This window comes from Zootoca vivipara, chromosome 7 (assembly GCF_965207765.1).
Source record: "Zootoca vivipara chromosome 7, rZooViv2.hap1.1, whole genome shotgun sequence".
NCBI lineage: Eukaryota > Metazoa > Chordata > Lepidosauria > Squamata > Lacertidae > Zootoca > Zootoca vivipara.
The window spans coordinates 30,044,593-30,060,663 of record NC_142590.1 but is presented as its reverse complement, the minus strand read 5'-3'; the positions used below and the strand labels follow the sequence as shown (position 1 = coordinate 30,060,663).

Sequence of the window (16,071 nt, the reverse complement as noted above, 5' to 3'; positions counted from 1 at the left end):
CAAAGAATTCTGGGCACTGTAGTTTACCTCTCACAGAGTTATAATTTCTTGAAACTCTTAGCAAACCACAGTCCTCATACTTCTTTGAGGGCAGAAATGTGCTTTAAAGGTTTACTATGCAGGGTCGGTCCTACGGCAAGGCTGGGTGGCGCAGAGCGCCGGGCCACCAGGGGGCGACGTACTGCGGCGCCCGCCAGACAGCCGCGCTGGGAAATGGGGCGCGGAGGGAGCTTCGCACCACGGCGCCAGGGCACCAGATATGCTTAAGACGGCCCTGGTAGTATGTACTGTACGCAGCTATGAAGGAGCAACTTGAACTACCTTTATGTCATGGTTTTTGTGGGAAAGCTGTTACTCCATATGACTCAGTGTCTGAATTAGGTCTAAAATAGAGGCTAGGGATCTTGAAGAGGAATAGCAGGAATCAAACAGTGACAGGGCAGAGAGCCAGGGGAATAATAGAGAAAGGGTAACAGAATGAGAAGCAGTCAGTTTGTTGGAAGCTAGTGTTTGTTTGTTTGTTTGTTTGGTTGTTGATGTGGCCATTTCTACAGGATCTTCTGCTTTTGAAAAATCCTATTATCTTATTTTTATTTTATTTTGAGCATACAAATAAAAACCACTTTTCTTCTATCATGGAACTCAAGGCAGCTCTAATGGTTTCCCATCCAGACAGTGACTAGATCTAGGTTTTCATAGCTATGGTGCCTGTATCAGGACCGTCATCCTATGGCCAAATAAAATGTATTCAGATGGCAAGATGAAACTATTGTTTTAATCCAAAGTTATCTGTAGAATTAGAGGTGGTTGTTATTTAACACAGATTTTTTTGTATCCTTCAAATGACACAATTATTGAGCTCAGAAGCATAATAAAATCTCTGCCTAAGGCAGACCTCCAACTATTTCTAGAACTACTAGCAACTAAATTCAAGCAGCTTTTCACTGTTTTGAAGTCAAATGCCCATGGGATTTGCTCTTATTATAACAAAACAAAACACATAGCAATGGGATACTAAATACAGATCTGTAAACAGCAGACTAAAAGTAATGGATGAGTTGAATGATAGAGAAAGGAAGCTATAAAACAGAGGAGGGGATGACTGAGAAGGCTAGGTTTAGAGAAAAGCCATTCTGTATTCTTTTCCAACTTAATAATGGAGGGAAGCCTTGGGTGCCTGAAAAATAGATTGGAGAGGACTGCCCTCATTGTCTGCTCTCATGAACCTGCATACCTAAATTTGAAAGGTGTATACAAAAGTGAAAGTAGAATAATGGACATTTATTTGCTAATGCTTAAAACCAGGGACCCAGGTAGCGCTGTGGGATAAACCACAGAGTCTAGGGCTTGCTGATCAGAAGATCGGAGGTTCGAATCCCTGCAACGGGGTGAGCTCCCGTTGCTCGGTCCCAGCTCCTGCCCACCTAGCAGTTCGAAAGCACATCAAAGTGCAAGAAGAGAAATAGGGACCGCTCCGGCAGGAAGGTAAACGGCGTTTCCGTGCGCTGCTCTGGTTCGCCAGAAGCAGCTTTGTCATGCTGGCCACATGACCCGGAAGCTGTCTGCAGACAAACGCTGGCTCCCTCGGCCTATAGAGCAAGATGAGAGCCGCAACCCCAGAGTCGGACACAACTGGAACTGATGGTCAGGGGCCCCTTTACCTTTACCTTTACCTTTACAACCTCTGTTCAAAACAGATCCATACAAGGTTTCTGCAAACATTGCATTTGTTTTGTGAATTTAGTTATGAGTCACACAAATCACCACTACTGACACCTCAGGGTCCCTTCCAATTCTACAATTCTATAATTCTATGAAACCAGCTATAACATCTGAGTGGTTGTATTTCATCTCACCGCAACATGTGTGACTTGCTCTCATTGTCTGGTTACAATAAAAGGCAACTCAAATTTCATGTGGCAGTTTAAAAAAGGCAGTACTATAAAGTATTTATTGTTTGTAAAAGTAAAGGGCTGGTTTATGGCCAATAGAAAAAAAATTCTGAAGCTTAAAATTTATTTTGTTATTAGGTAGCCAACAGTTCTTCTGCCATCCTCATCATCAGCATAACTGCAAAGACAGAATCATATCTATGCTGTTATTGAAATTGCACAGTTTACTATATACTTTTTTTTAACAAGGTCAGCTAAAGCTCTTGCTTCATACTTAATTTTTCATTTCTCTCCCTCTTTCTCTTTCCTTCCCTCATGTGTAAGCCTGAGGACAAGGCCTGTGTCCTTTTATTTTATGTACCTTCTTTGTTTTTGTACATGCTTTAGAATAATAGAAATAATAGAATTACTAGTAAATCAAGCCTAGCAGTAAGTGTAGACAGAACTATTCTTTTTATGGACGCTACTTCAGCTATTGGAGGAGAAAGTGCTCTGACTTTATGCTATTTTCAATAGCATGTTATCTATTAGTCACATTAAGGAACAATCATCAAGTTTTTTATAAGCCATTAGAAAGAGAGCTTGCATGAGAATGGTGAGAGCATGAGACACTAATTGCCCTTGCTTGTGTGATTTATACAAAGTTATATTTCTTTCACAGCTTTCCTGTTCAAAATTAGAATCATTGGTAGAACCAGGGTTTTATGTCTACCTTCAAAAGAAAAACATATACGGTCACAACATTAGGGGGAAACTATGGGCCATATTCAACTTAATCTTTGTACTAGAGGAACCCAATGCAATGATGCCTGCTATCTCCTTGGGCTACATGCCCCTTGTGTCCTCCCCAGGTCTGCTCCTGTCAGGAGAAACTCCCTACCCAAACAGCAGATTTTTTTTGGGGGGGGATAGAGGGAAGCTTCACTGATGGAGCAATCTCCTTAGCACTTTGTTGAATACATCCCTGTGCATTCCACTGCAAAGTGTCAGCTGGAGTTCATAAAAATGCAAACACAACTGAACAGATAAAATTATCCTATTGAAAACTATACAAATTAAGACTTGGAGAGCACCATAGTCACCCTTATTTTAATGTCAGCCCCTAGAAATTTTGTAGGCTGCATTAGTAGTGCCTGATTGTTTTGGTCTGCAAGGAGAAAAGTCACTTAGAAGTCAGATGTTTGTCTTGGATGAAATGATGATAATAATGATGTTAGCTATTTTATGCATGTGGTTCCATATGCAAATAGCAGTTTTAGCGAAAGATCAGTGCATGAAGCAGTGTTTCAGTATTTCCACCTGCACACAGACAAACACAATTTTGGGATGGAATTCTCTTAAAATGTTGAAGGCAGTACACTCTGTCATCTGTATTTTAGAATGGTTAGATCTTGTGGATTCAATACTGTACCATTGTATCAGGAAGACTAGGTCAGAAACTACCATACCAGGGACCTAAGTTTCTTAGAGCAGACAGATTGTTCAGTATCAAATAGGTGCCGCATCAATAGATTCCTTGCTTTGCTAGAATGGTAATGGTTGTGATGAAAAGTCAGAACAACATTGCCTTAAATTAGTGGCTTTCACCCAGCTTCTCTCATGTAAATCAATTATAACTTAGGGAAACTAAACAAAAGCGGATAAATTCAACTGAAGGAAATACTTAAATATTCTGAAATATTTCAGCCTGTGTGAAAATAGAGAGATAACCAGTTTCTGCTAAACAATCAGCTTTTGAAACACATCCTGGTATAGAAAAAAAAAGGTCTAAAGTGTTTAAGAATCTAGGTTCAAGCACTGGTATAACATTTTAACCTTTTGTTCAGAAAAATACATTAAAATTATGATATTCTGTGTAGCTTTTTTTTACCACATATTCCTGTTGAGCTAACCATGCTCGATATGATTGAAAAACTATGCAAAAGTATTTGAAGACACTAGGTGGTATAAGACAAAGCCATATTCGGAGACATCCCTTGGGTATTAATGAACTTAGATTAGTCACAACTAACCTAAGTCCATTGACTTCAGGGGGTCTGCTCTGCATATAACCTAGCCACATGCCCCCCTCTAACTTGTTCAATTACCTGTTCCTCCCAATTCGGTTTTATTCGAGAGGCAGGGAGTGACATATAGAGAACTTTGAGTTTTACAGTACAGTGGTACCTCGGGTTAAGAACTTAATTCGTTCTGGAGGTCCGTTCTTAACCTGAAACTGTTCTTAACCTGAGATACCACTTTAGCTAATGGGGCCTCCTGATGCCGCCGCATGATTTCTGTTCTCATCCTGAAGCAAAGTTCTTAACCTGAGATACTATTTCTGGCTTAGCAGAGTCTGTAACCTGAAGCGTCTGTGGTAACCCAAGGTACCACTGTACTTCACCTCAAGCTTTCTTTTTGACAGTATTCAGAAATGCTGCCAACAATTTTCCAGGGCCTGCTTTTATCAGGGACTGAACACCACCATCTGTGTACAGTACAGCAGAAACAGTTTTTGTGACTGACTTGGGCACATGATTACAGGAGATGATAAAAATACAACAGTGTTGTTGACATACAGATTGAACAGGATAGGTGCTTGTGCAACCTTGATGAAACCCTTTTGAGGATGGCAGAGAAGCTATCCTCTCTGACGTATTTTGTACCTTCAGACATATATTATTATATTAAAAAATAATTATAAGATGAGTATTTTACCTAACAACAGCAGAGTCCTATCTCAGCTTTCATAGTCCGTATATAGAATTTATTTTTAATTGTTCAGTTTAAATCAGTTTCTTTGATTCAAGAAACCTCTGGGCAGTCCTTTGTGGTTTTGCCAGATTAATTGCTTCCACACAGAAATTGCCAAGAGAAGAACATCACAAGATAGCCTGGCCCTTAGTTCTTAGAGGGCCAGGGGGGAAGGTCAGTCCGTGAACTCCAGTTGATAATGTTCAAATTGGTTGATACGTTTTTAAAGAATAGTACTGCTTTCAACTTCATAATACAGCAGAATGCAACCATACAACATGGTTGACCTAGAAACATCATTTTTTGCACTTTTTTGTGGGATGCTAATCATTATGCACACTGACTGCCTCAGTGCCACTCAATTGCACTGTAATAGACATGCTGGAATTTCTGACACGACACACACTGCAGTCATGCTCTGCAGCAATAAATAAGTATACTCAGCAGAAGTTCATTTGAAGGTGCTGTCTCAAAAAACAAGTACAGGACAGTGCAGTGGGATTAGCATTGTGGCCAATATGTTAAAAGGGTCTTTACTATTGATAAGAATAGATAATAGATGCTGATGCATGAAGATGTAAACCATAAATAACATTTTCCAATATGTTAATTGACAGGCATTTGACCAGTTATGCCTTTCTGGACCTGAGAATATGGGAGGTGAGTTTTACCAGCTATCCTTTAGACTACTGTAATAAATGTTGGCAGAACGTTCCCTGCGTCTGTAAGCCACAATTCATGAGAAATTTAGGCTGCATTGGAAGATCACACACTGCAGCTTCCACACTTCAGCATAATTATATTGTATTGTGGAAATTGGATGACTGTGGTTTTGGGTTGTTTTTTTTAAGATACAGTATATGTTTTAATGTATTAATCCATTGATTGTTGGTGTATTATCAGACAATGTTGCACATCACCCTGAGTTCCCTCAGGAGGAAGGGCAGTATATAAATATAGTAAATAAATTTGAGACAGTATAATATAATAACACGCATAGCAACCTTTAGAGCACACTGTTACATCAGACTGCTCCAGCATTAATACCAAGAGTTCCGTAAAGGTCAGAGTTGTGGGTGTCAGGATATGCACTTGTTGATGCCCAGTGGGACTTCCTAATTTGGCTAAAGAAATTAAGGATAAAATCTTGGTTCCATTCGAGCCTTCGAGGCTGCTTATGTTATAGTAAGTCCCTTTCCTTGTATGCAGAGGGTTAAGGTTTCTTCTGAACAGCTGTGGTTGTGCCTTTGCTTGGGTAAAGAATGAACTTCTGTTCAAGAAAAGAAAAGGCTGTTGTGTATAGATCTCTTTCGATACACTTGTCTGGAATGCAGCTAGTGACCAGTGAAGTCTGGATGTCAGACTGAACTTAAATCAAAAGCACCCCCCCAACACACACACACACACACACACACACACACACACACACACACACACAAATGTGACCAAATGAATATGAACTCTGACAAATGTAAACAAAGCTTTTTTAAAAGGGAGGCACAAACTACGAACTATTCTTAACTCAAGAACGCTTTATTCATAGATGGTCATTTTTCATTTTAATATTTGGTGCACACACAAAAGAGCTGTCAGTGTTCTCATGCATTAAATATGTATTTTATCACAGCTACAGTAACAGCTATAAAACTATGACTGTGAACTGTTCCTTCAATAAAAGAAATTTCTAGTTAGAAATACAGTACAAGCTTGGTGGGATTTTTTTTGTTTTTTAAAAAATATTTTAGCTGCATTTGTATATTCACTTGTCTGGGAGTAGTTCCCATTCAATTCAATGCTTCTGAGTAAGCATAAACTTATTATAAAGTGTGATAGATAAGCATAAACATATTGTTAAGTGTGTTATAATTATACACAGTTTTATATGTAGTGACACTTATTGCTAGAAGTCTTTCCCCTTCTTTTCTACTTAATTTAGGTTTTACAGAAGACCTGAAGAAATCAAAAATAATTTTTGTAATAGGTAAGTAGGAACTTCATAAACCACTCTCCCATAGGCAGCTAGCATTTCTGTTTACAAGTGCCCACCACCACATGTTAAAAATTATTCTGGCAGCTACTGCGAAATTATAGATCTACAGCTAGTTTAGATAATTAGGCATTTCCAAATGCTGGACTCTTTAGTGGTGGCAGCCCTCACCCTCACCTATCTGGGGGCAATACTTACATCATACAGTAGATGAATGAAACAAACTGCATCTGTTGGGGAATCGTATACATAATTTCTGAAAGGGGACCGTTAATTACATCCTAAGGGACATGTCTGGAACTTGTGTCATAACAATTTCCTGTGCTATTTCTAGAAAAAGAGGTGCTGCAACTCACCACGAACACCTCCCTTGTTCTCTTATAATGGCAGTGGCACCCACCTGAGAGATGCCGGAACTAAGTTCTGGCTGGGGAAAAAAATCCCTGACAATTTTCATTATACTACATTTGTGGGAGATGATGGGTGGTTTGAGGATGAAGCATGAGAAGGAAACAGAGAGCTTGTGCGGGGGTTTTCTGGAGGTTCTATATAATTATTCTCCCCCCCCCCCCGGAAAAAAAGTTTCCATAACTGGTTAAAAAAATGAATGCAATAGTATTGCTTTCTAAAGCCAAATTTACTCTGAGTTTATTGCTAAGGTGGTTAATAATTTCAGAAGTGATTGTTAGTAGTATTAATGGAAATTGTCATGGCTTGCAGGATTGGCCCCATATAAAACAACCAGATTAGCTCTTTTACAATGCAGGAATAGGGTATATTGAATTAGAACCAACCATCTCTCTGAACTATTTACACTGTGGGCGGCTTGACTACTCTAGGTTAAATTTACAGGAGAATTGTGACCATGTTGTGTCATTCCATAAATAGAGCATAGCTATTTATTTATTTTATAAAATTTATACAATGCTTGATTGTTAAAAAAAAACAAAACCTCAAAGTGGTTATGAAGAAAGAGTTATTAGTAGGTATTTTGATCAGTCCCCCCCTCCCCCCAACCAAGGCTGGCTATACGTTATGTTGCTTTTCAGCATTCCACATTTTTTAAAAGACAGAATCCAGACAGATTGTCCATGAATCATAAAAGTAAATATAACTTCATAACTTTTTCTGTGTTGTTATACAAGAGTGAGATACTCCACATGGTAGGTTTTTTTAAATAGCTAATAGGCAATGAACTTAGAACCAGACCCCAAAGTTTTGTTTTGCTATAAAGAATAGTTACTATATTAGTATATTAGATCCAGAGAATGAGGTCCAGTTCACACATGCATATGTATCTCCTGATTATTCAACATCGGATTGTTACCTGATGTTGGAGTTTGATATCATAACTATTTCTGTGGTGTTTGTTCTGCTTGCACACATATGGTAACTGTCACTGGATGCTTCAGTCATCACAACAGGCCTGCGACTCTGTTTGCTGTTAGAGAAAATGTCAAGATGGGCTTGCTTTGGTTGGAGAAGGCATGATTCAGAACCTAACTTGCTTCTTTCTCAAAATGCACCATGTGGCATTCATGCTAAAACTCTCAACTGTTCTTTTTTTTTTTGCTCCTCACACATTTCCACCACGATGCATCAGGCATACAAAGTCCTGAAAAGATGGGGAAGTTGCTATGGCAATTGCCAACACATTGTAAAGGGGGGTGGGAATATGCATCCCTTTCTTTGGAAAACACCTGAAATGCTGTACTATGCAGGAGAGAAGAATGGTCCTGGCTTTGCAGCATATTTTGTGTCTCAGAATGGAATGGGGGAAATGTTTCACTGGAACCATGTTTGCATTAGTTGGACGAAAATAAATACACATCTTTAGCAAGTAACTCGAGAAATTTCACCAATGAAATGTGATCCTGTCCCCTCCCCCTGCAAACTGTGTTGCATTTCTGCTTTAACTGAACCAGACTTATTTCCTTCTGAGTGGACGTGCACTGTTATTCTGTGAGCAATTCTGGCATGCATCTCGTGTGACTGGCAATTGCTTTTAATATCCAGATTTTTTAAATTGTTGTCTAGAGCAATCCAAACTCCACCCCACCCCCCCACTAATCCGGCATGGCTTTGGAGTGGCAGGGCCTTGGTCACACCTGCAGCCCCTGCTGTGCCCAGCAGCTGGAGTGCAAGGTGGGGGAACAGGCAGATCACTGCACCGGCCCAGAGTTGGGGCAGTGATCAGCCCCAATGCCATCACAACTCATGATGGCAGCAGGGCTAGCCAGCAACAGAGCATATGCCCAGGCTGCCCACGGCGGGCACGCTCCCGAGGGGGGCAGGGCGCGGAGGGTGCCCTCCCAGGTGCGGGATAGCCACTTAGGTGCATGGAGCAGTGTGCGTGCCCTGCAGCCAGGAGCTGAGTGAGCAGGCGATGGCAGACATTTGGCACGCTGCCTCCCCGCGACTCCCAAGTCTCCCCCGATCTGTCAAAACAAAGGAGGAAGAGGGGAATGCCACTGGCAAAGCAGCGCAGCTCCCCCCCTTTCCCTGACGGCTCGGGGTAGGCTTGGGAGTCATGGCCAGGTGGCACGCCACACATGTCAACCCCCCTCAGCTAAGACACCTGGGGTGGTCCACCCCCACAGCCCCCCTTCCCCAAGGCTGGAAAAGAGACACCTCTGCTCAACTGAACACACTGTTACCCAGTGCAAATAGGGTTTGGATTGTTTTTGTAAAATATTAAACTGCAACAGTAGCTATTTTGGCACATGGGCCATTTGAAGCTACCAGAACTCTTTGCTATGGTGACAGGCCCTGGGAATGCTGATGGCATGTGTTGCCATAGCAACTCACCAACTTGTTGCTGTCAACCACATTTTTAGAATGTTCTAGAATCAGCTTAGAATTAAAGTTCTGCTTTTTTGCCTCTCTAGTCAATCCTTGCTGGTCAGTTCTGGCCATTTCTCTTTGTTCCTGGTCTTGTGCATAGTTCCACATATCATAATGCACTGGAAAAATTGTAGCGCCAGTGCGGTGTACTGGTTAGACAGAGTATTAGGTTGGGATCTGTGCACAGCTTCTTGGGGCAGTCGCAGTTGAACTTCCCTTATTATTTATTTAGAAATTTCAATGTCTCCCTCTTCCACTGTTAAGCTTTTAATGCAGCTTACAGTATAGAAAGAACAATACAGAGATAAAAAATCCCAATGAAACTCAAGTAGAATAGTACAAGAAAAGAAAGGAGAAAAGATATTTCATTGAATGCTTAGGCAAATAAAGCAATTATAAATTGGCAAAGCTGGCGCTGCACAGACAGGATGCTACCAGAAAAAAGCCCTGGCACCCATTCCTCCCCAATTCCTCCCCACCACGGGCCCAAGCAGTAAAGGAAGTGGCTGTTTGAGCAAGACATCAGAAGCTAGTCTCAACAAATAGCTAGGTTTGTACAAGAGAAGGCTGTCCTTCATAAACTCTGATCTGGAGCCATTTAGAGCTTTATAGGGCAAAAAAACACTAGAAGGCAATGGTTTTTTTAAAAAAAATGCACATTTAAATTTAAGATAAAACAGTTGAGCAAAAGATTTCTTAATGAGATGCTACTTTAGGAAGAAGTTTTAAAACTAAGCTGATAAATATTCTTTCCCCCTTCCGGATGTAAAGGGAGAGGTGGGCTAATTAAAAGATTTGGCAGTAATTAACTGAAAATGCAGTCTAGGAGCCAAATAAATTAGGCAGCTATCCTGCTATTCCAGTCTAAGGACCCAGTGTAAAACTTGAAGCTGGAAGCGCAAATATAAGAGAGCCAATTATAACAGGCACATGTGTTCACGCACACAAATACAAATGTTCAAAGCTTGTGTATTTTTCCCTACTGTTTTTTTGTTAAAGCCCACACCAGAAAAGAGGAGTCGATTTCCCTCCCACTTATGCCTCTTTCCCCAATCAGCCAAGAATGCCTGAGCAGCATCACAAACTGCAAGCCAAAACAGAACAAACGCCTAAATTGGCATCCAAGCATGGTGGCTGTTGAGCTGCTATCCCAATCCCAGTCCCGATCTCAGTGTGTATGTAGGTGCAACTTCATTCCCAGAAATGTAGTGCCGATAGACCACATCTGTGCTTGGGTATGTGTGCTGTTAATCTTGTGTCCTGGGAGGGGAAAGGATTTGCCTTCACAGTTTAAAAAGTATCCTACTTTAGGAGTTGGGCTCAGAAAATACCTGCATGCACAAGGGCACACATTCCCAGAAGCCAATTCCGAACTCTGCAGTTCTTTAAACTGCTGAGGTGCAATTCCCCCTCCCAATGTCTCAGAGAACATGAATCTCAGGATGGGGAGGAATTGACCTGTGGGAATGTGCCCCCTCTGGTAGCTGCATATTGGTCTGTGTAAATATTTGCAGTGTAGTGCAAAGGCAAGAAGCAGCAGATCCTGTCAGTTTCGCGGGCCAGGGTCCCCCCCCCCTTATAAACAAGATTTCCCTACATGGTTCAGGAGTCCTCGCATCTAGGGATTACCCATGTTTTATGCACTAGTTGCATCTGTACACGCAGCATTCGCTTTACAAATGTCAGTGGGACCATCTATTACTAAAATAATTCCAATATAATTAGAAAGTTTGGGCTGGGTGCCCATCAATATGCAGACGATACCCAGCTCTACCTCTCTTTTAAATCGGTACCAGTGAGGACAGTGAAGGTCCTGTGTGAGTGCCTGGAGGCGGTTGGAGGATGGATGGTGGCTAATGGATTGAGGATGAATCCTGACAAGACAGAAGTACTGTTCTTGGGTGACAGGGGGTGGGCTGGTGTGGAGAACTCCCTGGTCCTGAATGGAGGAACTGTGCCCCTGAAGGACCAGGTGCGCAGCCTGGGAGTCATTTTGGACTCACAACTGTCTGTGGAGGCGCAGGCAAATTCTGTATCCAGGGCAGCTGTCTACCAGCTCCATCTGGTACGCAAGCTGAGACCCTACCTGCCTGCGGACTGTCTCGTGAGAGTGGTGCATGCTCTAGTTATCTCCCGCTTGAACTATGTAGTGCAGTGCACTCTATGTGGGGCTACCTTTGAAGGTAACCCAGAAACTACAACTAATCCAGAATGTGGCAGCTAGGCTGGTGACTGGGGGCAGCCACTGAGACTATATAACACTGGTCCTGAAAGACCTCATTGGCTCCCAGTACATTTCCAAGCACAATTCAAAGTGTTGTTGACCTTAAAAGCCCTAAACGGCCTCGGTCCAGTATACCTGAAGGAGCGTCTCCACTCCCATCGTTCTGCCTGGACACTGAGGTCCAGCGCCGAGGGCCTTCTGGCAGTTCCCGCACTGCGAGAAGCAAAGCTACAGGGAACCAGGCAGAGGGCCTTCTCGGTAGTGGCGCCCGCCCTGTGGAACGCCCTCCCATCAGATGTCAAGGAGATAAACAACTACCTGACATTTAGAAGACATCTGAAGGCAGCCCTCTTTAGGGAAGTTTTTAATGTGACATTTTAATGTATTTTTAATCTTTGTTGGAAGCCGCCTAGAGTGGCTGGGGAAACCCAGCCAGATGGGCGGGGTACAAATAATAAATTATTATTATTATTATAAAGTTATTGAAACCAAAAGATTAGATCTTAATATAGGAGCTGTAAAGGACAGAATATATGTAGTTTTCACAGAATGCTAATAATTCACACGAGTCATGAAAGGATCTGGAGTTCTTTGAAAGCTTTTTCTGGATGATCAAAAGTTATCTGTGCTTTCTTTCTTTCTCTTTCTGAAAGTATTTCCAGTGAGAAATTAATTGAGATGCTGTTGAACCAAAGGGAAGATTAGTGAAAGAAACTTTTAAAGCAGCCCACAAAGTCATCGGAAATATTTTTTTCTTTAAAACCTGAACTGGGCTATCTGTCAAGACAAGCTTGCTCTTTGTTTGAGAGAACAGGCTGTTTTGAGATGAGTTTGTTCAGAAAATATTTCTTTCCTTCTGCTGCTGCTTTCCTATCTCTTAATGATCAGGAGCCTGAATCAAGGAGTCAATAGTGATTCACTCTCAGCTGTTCTGCTTGGCAAGCATCCATTATGGACCAGCCGCACAAACTCAGCACCTTGCAAAGGAGGATATGCACAACTCTTGTCATTTTATGCATTGTGGCCTTGCCTGCTCCCAACACAGAACTCCATAGGAAATCATTTTAACAGCGTGCATAGCCTCCTAACAGAAGATTTCTGGAGAGTGTTGGGTGATGTTTTAGTAGTGTTAGTACAATCCAAAGACCTACTCTTGGATATTTATTTATTTAATTCTTGGAAATATTGCATTCCCACTTATAACTCCGTAATTGGGTTTATATGCTGGATGCTCAGTATTTTTAAGAAAGTAAATCTATTATCTTAGTTACGAAGTGCAAGGATTAAACAGTTGTACGTACTGCAATGAGAACCTGTTAATACTGCACATGGGTTCACCAACTGCCTGTTGCTTCCTTTCTGTTACCTAAAGCACAAGGGCATATTATTAGCAAAATCAGTTTTGATTGCTGTGGTCTGTGTAGATGCTTTTGTTGTGATTTCCCCTTTCTCGTGTGAAAGGGGCCTCAGATTTCTAGCACAGATGGGTATTGAATAAATAGAACATCATTTACCGTAGTTAACTGAACTACCGGAGAGCTATCCCTGTTTGCTATGCAGAGAGGTTTTCCTGGGTGCATATTTTCATGTTTGCCTTATTGATCACATGCATATGTTGGATGGTCTTGGGTCTAAAGCAGAGGATTGGGGTTTAGCCTTCGGGGTTTTCTTGACCCATGACCAACTGCAACTGCATGTTACAAACACTCAACAGCACTTTCCCCACCACACAAACCAGTTTCTTGATATGAAGCAGTGAGGTGGCTTAGCCTTAGGGGAAGGGGTTGCTTAAATATTTCTTTACTCACTGCTTCTCCACACCAGGTCAGAGCTATCCATGAGGATATAACAGAATAGCACCACTTAATCACTCCTTTAATAAAAGTATCACTAGGATGTTGATATAAGCAGGTATGCTTCTAATGGTTTACTGTATCATAAATCAGAGCCAAGGTTCAATCTAGACCACAGAAGGGAAGATAAGCAGAGGCTACAGAGTTTATGGTAGGTGGACAAAACCTCTCCTCCACTTCCTTTGCTTTGGAGAACAGCCAGAGCACAAATAACAATATTTGCAAACCCTGCAACACCTTTTATGTCTGTGGGCTGGCTTTTGCTGCGTGGGTGGAAAGCTGCAATAGAAGAGTGGGAAGATTTAATAGCTAATTCATTAATGTCACTTGAGCCTAAAAGACCCCCAGGGTTTCTTACAACAACTAAAACACAATTCAGTACAAATATCAATATGATACTATTAAAAAAGAGAGTTTACAGAGCAATCTTAACTCTGTGCCTGGGGAACAGCCACTGTTGTATCCAAAGTCCTGCCAACCAGGGGAAGAAGGTGGAATTTATTTGTTGCACCAGCTTCAGGCTTGGACAGCTGAGGGGCGTGAATCAGGTCCCTTACCTGGGAATGGGGCAGCATAAAGGATCCAGAAGATCTTTGGCTGGCCCATCTCTGCTTCTGCCAGTGGGAAGACCCCTGGGTAGAGGTCAGTTCTGCATTGCAGCAGAGCCTCCCCACCCCCCAGTAGTTCCTTCTCCCCCACCCAGCCATCAACATCAGAGGGTTAGGATGGCTCCCCTAATAACCAGTTTAAGTCTCCTTCATGGGTATGATTTTTTTTCCCACAGCAAAGAGGCTCAAATTAAGCATTAACTCATCAAAATCTACAACATTCAATACAGTACAAAACACATCAAACAAATTCAAATAGGACAAAATAATCAGTTCAGCAAGCATCAGATAAATTCAGTTACTATAATGAAATTATATATAATGTAACAAGAACAGAGCTTAATCAAAATTAACAGGCAATAGTCTAATCTAGACTATTGGTTGTAGCCTTGCTGCACTCCAAGAGACTGCAGTAGCCTTATTTAAATAAAGTTCAGAGCACAAGGAAAATGCTTGTTCTGGCTGCTAGTTTTCCTCTTACAAGACAGCATGACTGAGTCTCAGCTACTTAGCTTGTATATGAAGCAAGAAGTGAGGCATTAATTGTTGGTGTCTTTTATTTCCCTAGTGGCCCATTGTAATCTTACTGCCATTTATCACAAATGGCCCTCACCAAATGAGCTGCTCTGTCTGGGCCCAGAGCTAGGATCCACTCATAGTCTACCTTGTGAAAAAAAATGTGTTAAGGCATCCTCAAAAGTTATCGCACACATCACAGGAGGACAGCTTCCTTAACATGCTTGCTTGGCATGTCAAAGCTTCAGTCAGCATCATGGCAGCTTCCCAGCCAGCTCCTCTTCTTCATCCTTTTTGCAATTGTTTCTCTGCAATTGTTTCCTTGCAAAATAATAATATAGGAGAGAGCATGAAATGTATCAAAAACCAATACATGTTTCTACTTCATTTTAAATGTTAATCCGCCGTTAATTTGATTTCAGTGTATCATTTCTCATCCTTCTTACTTCTGTGCTCTCCTTTGTTGTTGAAGGAACTAAATCCAAGGGTGCGTTGCAAAATGTATACTACAACAGCATAGTATTCTATTGATATTTCAGATTCAGGTGAATGTCGTGACGAGTTTATTGGTTGGTGGTCATTATTCACACACTGCCATAGGAAGGAAATGCCGTATCTGCAACAGATTTCCAGCTGAGTTAAATCTTCAGAGCAGATGTATGCTATTTATTATTCATGCTTTAGTAGCAGCTGGAGACTGTTGTGCAGACAACAGCTAGTCCTCAATTCAGTTTGCAGGACTATGCTCACACAGCAGCATACCTGACAGGGACATCATACAAGGCCACCAGCAACCCGTTGCTTTTGCATAGACATCTTTATTTAGTGGTCTGCGTTCCTGAAACTTGCAAAGGAAACCAGGAGTGGCATCCGAATAATATGTCGCATCAGTGCAAGAATTTACACTTGCACAACTTTTGCCCTGTCTTGCTCCACCCCTCTTGCGTATTTTCTAGGGGTTCCCCATTTCAGCTGGCCTTAGAGTCTAAACCAGGCATCCCCAAACTGCGGCCCTCCAAATGTTTTGGCCTACAACTCCCATGATCCCTAGCTAACAGGACCAGTGGTCAGGGAAGATGGGGATTGTAGTCCAAAACATCTGGAGGGCCGAAGTTTGAGGATGCCTGGTCTAAACCTATGCACGCTTACTTTTCCTGGGTTCAACTTTCTAGTGGATACATGTAGCAGTGCAAGCTTGATTTTTCTCTAAGTAGGAGCTTTCCAAATGGGAAAGAAGAAGAAAAACCATAAAAGGGATCCTAGAGAAAGACAAGAGTCCCCGTGTCTACAGACTCCTTATCCTTAAAGTGGAGGGAAGCAGAAGATGCTGGCAAAACTGAGTAGGTATAAGGAATGCATCAGTCCTGTCATGTGACAACAGCATTCATCTCAGTCCTGCTGACCTTATTTTTAG

At 41.7% G+C, this 16,071-nt stretch overlaps 1 protein-coding gene across 1 annotated transcript in view; it reads left to right on the top strand.

The window, feature by feature from the left end:
* AK5 (adenylate kinase 5) overlaps positions 1-16,071 on the top strand; it is an 84,242-nt gene that overhangs the window by 59,388 nt on the left and 8,783 nt on the right. Inside the window, exons 9-10 of the mRNA XM_035121631.3 lie at positions 5,243-5,285; positions 6,562-6,606. Of these exons, the coding sequence (XP_034977522.1) occupies positions 5,243-5,285; positions 6,562-6,606 (88 nt within the window). The remainder of the gene's footprint in view (positions 1-5,242; positions 5,286-6,561; positions 6,607-16,071) is intronic.